General features: G+C 46.0%; 1 protein-coding gene across 1 annotated transcript; it reads left to right on the forward strand.

Annotated features, from left to right (window-relative positions):
* Positions 1-575: 575 nt before the first annotated feature.
* LOC119448704 (signal peptide, CUB and EGF-like domain-containing protein 1) lies at positions 576-7,841 on the forward strand. The gene is made up of 5 exons (XM_037711928.2): positions 576-961; positions 1,536-1,731; positions 2,916-3,071; positions 4,243-4,404; positions 7,651-7,841. The coding sequence occupies exons 1-5, from the start codon at positions 668-670 to the stop codon at positions 7,839-7,841; spliced, it is 999 nt and encodes a 332-aa protein (XP_037567856.1). The 5' UTR covers positions 576-667.
* The last annotated feature ends 1,666 nt before the right edge of the window (positions 7,842-9,507 follow it).

Consider the following 9,507-nt stretch of genomic DNA (forward strand, 5'->3'; position numbering starts at 1 on the left):
TGCGAGCCCCTAGCGTTATGCAAACATTTCATTCACGTAAGCGCGGACAATCGGACGCTTTCCGTGCAGGTGCTGCTGGAACACCGCCCCCATCGCTCGTCGGCCCATAAAGCGGTGAAGGCACTTTGTGCTTCTTGAGGACGACGGGCTTGTGCCAACGTCTGTGACTATTAGTGCACTAACACACGTGTCAGCGAACTAACCGCTCATTTCCCTTCTTTCCATCCCTCCTCTGCCTGTCAGCTTTGTGTTCCCTGTTCCCATTCCCCGGTGTAGGGTAGCCAACCGGACGTTATTCTGGTTAACCTCCCTGCCTTCTGCCTTTCTCTTGCTTCCTTCCTTCCTTCATTCACGTAAGGGTTGTAAGAAGTTACCCTTTGCGCTTTCAATTCTGTTACCACAGACGTCGGGTATTTAGAAGCACATGTTTGTGTATTACCTAAGAGTCAGTATATCAGTGGTGTCTGCACGCGTTTCACAGAATGGCTCCGATGTGTCCCAACTGGAAGGGCTGTGACGCCCTCGACAAGGTGCCATTACTATAACACCTTTTTCCTGGTTTCTCTTTTTGCCTTCCTTTGTTACAGCATCAAATAGAAGCGAGAAAGCAAACGTCATCGTCAAGTTCAAGTTCGAAACAAATGCCTGCCAGATAAGCGAAGAAAAGATGAGAGCGTTGAAGGAGCAGTTCTACGCGAGGCTTCGAGAAACAACAAAACACATAAATGGCCTCTGCGACCCCAGCCGTGGCTGCACGATGGAAAAAGTTTCCGTCAAATGCAGATCTAAGAATTTCTCGAGCAGTACCACTACTGCTACAAATGGCCAGCGGCCGGAGAGAAGGCTTACGAAAAGGCAGGCTCAGGGCGGAGACGGTGAAGACGAGTTCGAACTCGTGATCTCTTTCGATTTCCCGCTGGGCACCGGCTTCAACGCCACACAACTGATTGACGGTTGCGAGGTATCCTGTTCTTGCAGTCTCCCATCGCACGATGCATTTGTTATACAGAACCTTCAAAGTTAAACTGTAAGTTTTCTTTAAAAAAAGTGAAGAAAAAAAAAAGGCTATATACTAGCAGCACAAGTACAGTGATAGTTTATGCACTTTGGCAGGCACAATTTTCAGCAACAAGTTAACTATTAAGTAAGTGAAAGCTTTGCTAACCTTAAAAATTTCCGATTGTGATAATTTTTTCTATTTTAATCTGTAGAAGACAAGCACTTTCGAAGGCAACTGCGTCTTGTTTGATACTTCCAGGTGTTTGAGTCACGTGAACATGTTACCATAATCGAGAAAGGTTAGTGGTTAGCGAAATTTTTAGAAAATGTGCATTTGTTCACTTGTTTGCGAAAGTTGTATCTAGAAAAGTGCATCAACCCCCTCTAAAAGCAGCACTTCCGTGGCTACCATGCCTTTTTTTTATAATTAGAATTCCTATTACAGATAGGTTAACATTGAAGGCTCTGTATAATAATTCATTTTCAGTGCCAATGGACTGCATGATTTTGTTCTTATGTTCAATATTTCATATCAGGATTGCAAGAACACTAGCCTGGTTCACCCAAGCGACGCGGAAACGACAGCATTGGGGCGGGCGATAGAAGCGGCCTTGAGCGAAGTGGTCGGAACTACAGTTGACAGAACGTTTCCTGGAGCGTCACTGGTAGAGACCACGCATGCCGTAAAGTCTGCTTGCCAAAGAGGGCAGGTTTCCAATGGACTGCGCTGTGGTAAGCGTTTGAGCAGCTTACGAACTTCACACGAATTATTGTAGCTTTTGCAATGTTCACTGCTTCACGCAATACAATAGAACTTTCTCGATTTGTTTCATGAGCGCCGTTTGCTGACTTGAACTTGCGCTTATTAGACTGCATGTTAATAACCGAATACATAACAAGAACTGACAAACACGGGAAAGTATAGTGAGATTGCCAAACATATTTCGGGTCATTGGTTTTTCAAACGTGTTCTTGAGCGCATTGTGGTTTCACGTGCAATCTGTCGGAAAATATGATGGATTTCGATGTAGGGCCCTGTCAGTTTCTTCACAATTAATATTTGGTCACTGGCCTTCGTAGGAAGCAGCATAGCAGCCACATCTCACTACAAAGGAATGGTGGCAAGCGTAGTGCTAAATCGCAATAACTGTGAAGAAAACCATGTCATGTACATTTGTACAACAGACTACATAGCACCTTTAGCTTCTGACATCGCAGAAATTGAAAACGCAAACAGCCTGTCAATAAGAAAGTGAAAGAGGGAGAGAAAAAAAGAAAGAAACAAACAAACAAGGTACTTTAAACAAGAAACCGGAGTTTGTTTGATAATTTTGCACTATGCTACTATGTTTGCAGTAGCATTTAATTATTTAGAAGAAAGAATCACGACTGGAGCTTAGACAAGTGAGCTATTTTGATTCGTATTCACGCCAGGTAATCACTGAGAGAGAGTAAGGTGAAGGGAACATTTCTTCGTTGCATGGTATCTGACGTATTCAATAATGTACTTCAGCAGAGAGCCGGTATATTAAATTGTTATTGTCAGTACGTACACCATAGGAGTCTTAATGGCACCGTTGAATCTCAGCGTATGATTCCTCAATATCCACGAACAGCGAGTTCCACTCGGACGCCATCATTGAGAAGGTGCACAGAAAAAAAAAAGTCTCGGCAGATGGCGGCGAACTGATCTTTTCCTATAGATGTTGCGCCAATCGATCTCGAGGCCACCGTAGGGCCACGTGAGAAATGAGCTCGAGGCCACGTGATCAAGGAGGTCCGCCAATACATTGTATTGCGGTCGCGTTTTGCGACATCCTTGTAGCTTGAATATAAGTGGCTTCAAGTCTGTGTTAACAAATCCCACATTTTTCGGTACCTCTAAGATTTCAACCGACTGCCGTTCCTCGCCACAGTCAATTGCCCTGTGGGGACCTACTACTACGAGACCGCCTGCGTGACGTGCCCTATAGGAACGTACTCCGACAAGGAAGCCGCTGAATCTTGCGTTCCATGCCCGGACAACAAGACAACGCTGGAGGGAAAGACGGCCTCCGTGTCTGATTGCCTAGGTAACCCGAAGGCTGAGCTCACAAGAAGGTCATAGACCCTGGACGCCAAAGGAAGCACTTTCGCCGTCACTATGCGGTGTGATTCGAATGATAATTGAGGCAAACATTTAAAGCAAGCATATGCAAACATGCCCGTCGTTAGGCTTCCCTTAGATTTGAAAATACGAAACGCCGAGTGGAAAATGAGAATGTTTGTGATAAAGCCACATTTTTCTTTCGGGGATCTCCACTTGAGCCCTGCTTGCTGTTCATAAGTGATATCCCCTACAGCGTATGGGAGTTACTGTGTAGGCTCCCTCAAAGAGCCTATACAGTAACTCTATTGTGTATATCAGGTTACTCATGTGTACGAAGGAGTGCATTTTACTTTTGGAAGTCGCCTTCCTTTTTTTTTGCATATCGCTTAGATACTTCGAGCCGTGTACAAAAAAACTTACCTCGTTACAGCCGAAGCTATATCTGTGCCTGCCTTGTCGTTTCTGTTATAGCGATAACGCTCACGGCTGACTGATATTTTAATGCGAAATCACTACGCGCACCATTACGCGAAAATTCGGCGGCGTTGTCGGCGGCGTGACCGAGCGATGACACCAAAAATTGCCGACGGCGCAAAGAGTAAAAACATGTCAAATTGTTCAGATTGATGTCAAGTTTCTCAGGGAGGTTCCTGTAAACCAAGTAAATTAATGGCTTTGAAAAAAAAATTTGGCACATTTCATTCTGGGTGGGAATCTAAACCGGGCCTCCGGGGTGCGAGACGAGCACGCTTCCCCGGCGCCACGGCGGCTGCATGTTTCTGGCTGACTAAAGGTGTACCTAGTGCGTGCGTCATTGCACACGTCACGTCGCAGCCATCTGGCTGACTAAAAGTGTGGCCTAGTGCGTGCGTCATTGGGCGCTCGCATTAGGCCACACTCAAACAAAAACATTTCACCAAAGGCACTATAATTCTTTCACATTCCCACACGTAAGCAGTCTTAAGTGTCTCTGCGGAATTTTTTAAAATTACCTATTAGTATCCGATAATTCGTCACGCCAGTGTTTTTATGTCGAGGTTCGACTGTAATATATTGACTGTCCCATGAAGCTAGGCGCTGCGATTGATCAATCGTTCGATTGATTTTGAGCTATGCTCTCCGAACTGATTTCGATCTTCGCGTGTCACGAACAGCTCTGTGCGCGCCTGGCACGTGGTCGAGGACCGGCAAGGAGCCTTGCATAGCGTGCGATCCGCACTCTTACCAGGACCAAGTTGGTCAGCTCTCCTGCAAGAAGTGCACCCTGGGCTTGTCAACGGGATACTGGGGTGCCGCCTCTTCATCCGAATGCCAAGGTGCGTGCGCCATTTATGAACAAGTGTATGTGTAACGACGCCGAGCAGCCACCTCACCACGCGCATGTCGCTCAGCGGCATATAAGCAAGTTCTCCTGGGCTAACACAAACACACGCGCTGCCGAGGGTGGTGGCATTTCTCTTGCGGTGTGGGAGATATAGATACACACTTTACACCGTCGAGCAATCATGCGTATGGAACTCAAGAGCTGGCAGCAACGTCGCGCACCATTGAGATTCTGCAGCTTGTCCAGTCTTAGTTGCTTTCTGGGCGATTTGTGCATTCGCAGGGTGTGCTATCGCTCCAGGACCGCTAGGCGTGGGAATTTCAAGCAAGAAAGCCGCGTGGCGTTCCTTTAAGTATTGGGCTGTGTGTCACGAAATCCGGACTGGAAAAAGGGGCGGTCACAGTGTGGATTGTCGATGTTCCTGCCTAACATACAAGTGATGCATAAGGACTGATTGGTAGATATTGAGCGAGGAGAGTTAAAATAAGGGTACCGCCCCAATTCGCATAGGTATTAAACGAGTGTGCAGAGATGAGAGGGGGAAACAGGAGAGCCAATAATCGACTGCCGCTATGTAGACAATGTAACCTACTGTTTTCCTACTAAATCAATCTGTGTTTAAGTTGGCCTCCCTGAGTGCCAAGTGTCGCCGGATGGCCACGAAGACGCTTTGAGGAATAGTTGGCCTGGAAGTCCTGGGGGAAGAAACTTAATTGAGTTCAGCGTCAGCACGATGTCCACTTGATGAAGGAGGACGCCGTGGTGGAGGCCTCCGGATAAGTTACGGCCTCGCGGGGAGAGCACCACAAAGCGGGTTACACGAGCATTTTTTACATACCCCGCCCCTTCCCCAAGGCGCTGAGTCGTGCTCCCTAAAGGGCTGCAGAATATAGCGTCTCTTCCTCTTCACAACCACAATCTCTCTCATTGCGTTCCCATCGGAATGCGGCCGCCGAGTCTGGCAATCGAACCCAAGACCTCGTGCTTAGCAGCGGAACGCCATAACCACAAAGCCACCGCGGTGGGTGGTTGTGTTGCCACCTACTACTGCAGTGGTAGACTAGTGGTAGAGCATCCGCCTCGTATGCGGGAGGTACTGGGTTCGAATCTCGATGCCACCGGAACCCCACTGGTATTTTCTCATGGGTAGACGTTTCCCCCAGCCTCGGCTACTTGTGGGGCGTTTGCATATCAAAATGGGGCCCTACGGAGACTTGTAGTAATGGTCTCTGGGCGCCCCTCGTCCAGCCACAGACGGCCTTTGTGCAGAGGATCCGCCGCGGCGGTGGGAGGCAGACTATACCTACCGGTGATGTAGCATGCAAGGGTTGAAGCTCGGATGAATTGGTAACGGTGCGTTTTTTATAGCGTACACAGCGCACACATATTACTAAGTATGCGTTGGCCGTGAACACTATTAAAATGCACCTACAGGTACAATAGGTACAAGCGCGCAGCCAGCCTGGCGCTCAGATATTACGGGCCCTCAACGCTTGGAAAGGGGTGCTTTTCCCCAACCCGAGCTGTTTCAGCGGTGGTATTGAGTAGTTCATGAAAAGAGGCGCAATATAAATAAGATTACTTGTTTCGGCAACTCGTTATTCTCTCTGGCGTAGATTGGGAAGTGTTCGATAAGATCAGCTATTTACTTTTCAATTATTTACTTAATATGAGTTCAGCATAGTAATTATTAGAACAATATTGGAATAGAAATCAGACAGTGATCAGGGCATGTCTATTTTGTATATGTGGAAATGCTCAGAAGAACGCAAGTGACCACACATTCGTTCTCAAACTTGTTCAGAATAGACATATTTTAATCAGTGTTGCCCTACGCAACCATTGCGCAAGGGATGCCGGTAGGCGCAGTCCTTTCCTAGTTGAACGGCAACTACAGGGAAAATCATGTTGAGTTTGTGCCATGACAAACCCACTTGGCCATTTATACAAAAAAAAAAAAAAAACAAAGAAGAAAAAAGCCAAGGAGGTGAGAATAAAAAACGTCAACAATCATGAACAGCTTCTATTCCGCAAATGCAACACACGCCCCGGATTAATTAAGAAAGACATTAAATGGACATTGGACCATACACTGATGAAATACTGGTTGTAAAATTCGTGATGGTCTCTGGATACAATGTATTGCTTAAGAAGTAACCTTGTTATTCCTACTGCGTTTTTTAAAATTAACTTGTAAAATTGAGAAGTCAGGCACGCAGTGTGCATACTGCTCTAAATAATACAGAACGTGCATGCCAATTCACTGACCAGGGTGATTCCAAATATTTTTCCACTGGAGGAAACGGGAGATCTGTGCGTACTTTTCCTGAAGCAAGGTTTCGGTTTACCACCTATTATCGGAACGAGCCATGGTTGTCTTTTATATACGCGAATTCGAAATGACCTCTCCAGAAGTACTTACAGTACGCTACACACAGGCTGCATTTCATCTACATTTACCACTAAAATTTACATCAGCCTCTGTCCGCACTATTCAAACTTCGTTGTTAGTGCTTCTGGAGATGCCAGTATGAGGTGGCTACTAGCATAGACGGTTTGGAAGAACCTATTTTTTTTTCTTCTTTTAACGCGACAGCGTTAAGAGCCCCGTGTCGCAGAAAATCCGGTGTCGGTATTAGCGTCGCCGGCGTTGTCCGTTAGAGAAAATTATATTTAGGCCTATGTATATACCACGCCTTGCTATGTGACATGCGACGTATGCGGGTTATATTGCCGCACCATTCTATCACTAAAGTTGCTCATACCTTCGTTTACACTCCTGACAAAAGTTATTCCTCGAAATTTTGAGTGTTACAGCCCACAAGCAAATGTCACGAAACAAAACACCGACAGCGCATGCCTTTTCTGTTGAATCTTCTCAGACTGAAATGTGAAAGTGCGAAGCAATAACAGAAACCTGAAAATGATGTAATTTTCTTGGCGCGGCCGTGCACAACCTCCGGGATCGGCCCACGCAGGAGGTTGCGTTTCTACCAGAAAGCTCGCCATAGCGTTCGCCGCCAACGTTTCGCGGTAAACATTGCGGTGACATAAGCTGCCGTTGCCTGGTAGCGTCAGTAGCAGTCAGGGATCGTTGTATACTACCGCGTTCCACTCTTAAAGGCGAAGCTTAAGCGTCCGCCAAGTTTTCTTTCTTTTTTTTTACGTCACATATCACGCCATAGACTCACAATAAAACAAGAAACCGCATAATATTGTTTTGAACGGTTTTCCTTAGGTGTTTGCGACCCCGGGACGTACTCGGCAAGTGGTCTGGCACCGTGCAAGCCTTGCCCCCTTGGCAAGTACCAGCCGGCCGCGAACCAGACTTCGTGCCTAAATTGCGACGATGGGCTTGGAACGTACGCCATCGGATCGGTGAATCAATCTGACTGCGTAGGCAAGTGGATTTCTCTTCCTTGGCTGTGATTGCCGTACGGTGCTTTTTTTTCTCCCCAAGACTGTCGCGAAACAATGCGGAACCGTGACAAGAAGCCACCAATAAAGAAATGCATGCATCAGAAAGACACGCACAAAAAAATAATGAAGAGTGGGGTAGCTAGGAGATGGATAGCTATCGGTGGGGCTTTTGGGGACGCTATATTCGATAATTACGGCAGCCACTGCTGGTATTGAATCTGTTTGCAAACGTGTAGGGTTAGCAATGCAAGGTGGAGAAAAGATGAAAGGCCACATGTAAGCTGCAGTTTCACCGTCTGGTGGGTGCTTCACGGATAACGCAAATGTGGATTTTAAGGCAGTTATATATGGTGGCCGGCAGTGGGCGGTTCTTTTTTTTGTTTAAATAAATAAATAAATAAATAAATAAATAAATAAATAAATAAATAAATAAATAAATAAATAAATAAATAAATAAATAAATAAATAAATAAATAAATAAACCAGAATTACTTGTTTTGAAGATTCGATACATTGATGCGAAGGTATTTTCGTTGACATATTGGTTATGGTATATTCTATCACCACATATCCAGTGCGCGGTAGTGAGCCACGTCAATGTCTAACCGAATTTGCGTTCCAACTACCCATGTTGTGCCTTTTTAATTTTTTAATTGTGTGGAAATGAGAAGGTGACTTGTTTTTGTGGACGCTTATGTAATGGACTGCGTATAACGGTATAAGTGAGGTTGCGTGTTCTGTGTTCTCTACAGTACGCTTCTTTTTTAACGGTATGATGCCATGACCCTGTTGCCCTTACGTTGCCGTGTTTTGTTGGCGCAAAGTTATTGCCGAGCAAGTTCAGGATATGCTACGGAAGGGTGTTACTGAAGTATCATGTAGCCCATGCGCAGCTCCCATGATCTTAGTTTTAAACAAAAGATGGCTCTTGGAGGTTTTACGTCAGTGGCGCACCGACGGGGCGGGATTCGGGGGTTGGAAACCCCCGCTCCCTTTTGTTTAACTCCTTTTCTTTCCTTACGCATTTGAGTACTGCAACTAAGATGTAAGACGCGCAATCGCCTGCACACTCGCAAAAAGCGATTTTTTTTGACAATTTCCCGTGAAGAAATCGAAATTAGTGCTGTTTAGATGGTATTGGCAAACTGTCAACCCCCCCCCCCCCCCCCTCCCCCCTGGCAGAGATCCTAGGTGCGCTACTGTTTTACGTTGATTATAGATAATTAAACGCCATGACCGAAAAGGATGTATATCCGCTGGCTCGGATTAACAACGTCTTTGACTGCCTGCATTCTGCCTTTTAATTTTTGTCCCTAGATCGACGATCAGGGTATTGGCAGATTTCTATATACCCTACCGACAAGGAGACGATCGTATTTGTGATGCCCTATCAACTGTACCATTTTAGTGTTATGTCGCTAGGGCTTTGCAACACCCCCATTCCTTTAGAGAGATTTATGAACTCCATTCGTTGTGGTCTGAAATAGGGGGTCTGTTCGTGTTGTCTAGCCGACGTCATCATTTTTGGACGTACTTTGGAGTAGCATAACGACCGTTTAAGCCTAGTTATAGACTGCGTCGAAAAGGACTGCTTGGTTCTGAACTTAAAAAGTGCCGGTTTGGTGAGCGACAAACGTTGGTTCTTCATCACCTGGTTGACAAAGATGGGATCAGG

The sequence above is a fragment of the Dermacentor silvarum genome, chromosome 4, assembly GCF_013339745.2.
Source record: "Dermacentor silvarum isolate Dsil-2018 chromosome 4, BIME_Dsil_1.4, whole genome shotgun sequence".
Lineage (NCBI taxonomy): Eukaryota > Metazoa > Arthropoda > Arachnida > Ixodida > Ixodidae > Dermacentor > Dermacentor silvarum.

What these genes read in the sequence shown, in the direction of transcription:
- LOC119448704 (XM_037711928.2), top strand. Translation starts at nt 668, where the DNA reads ATGAGAGCGTTGAAGGAGCAGTTCTACGCGAGGCTTCGAGAAACAACA. An exon ending in TTCCAATGGACTGCGCTGTG is followed by an intron (nt 1,732 to 2,915) that starts GTAAGCGTTTGA and finishes TCCTCGCCACAG; the next exon opens with TCAATTGCCCTGTGGGGACC. An exon ending in CTCTTCATCCGAATGCCAAG is followed by an intron (nt 4,405 to 7,650) that starts GTGCGTGCGCCA and finishes GGTTTTCCTTAG; the next exon opens with GTGTTTGCGACCCCGGGACG.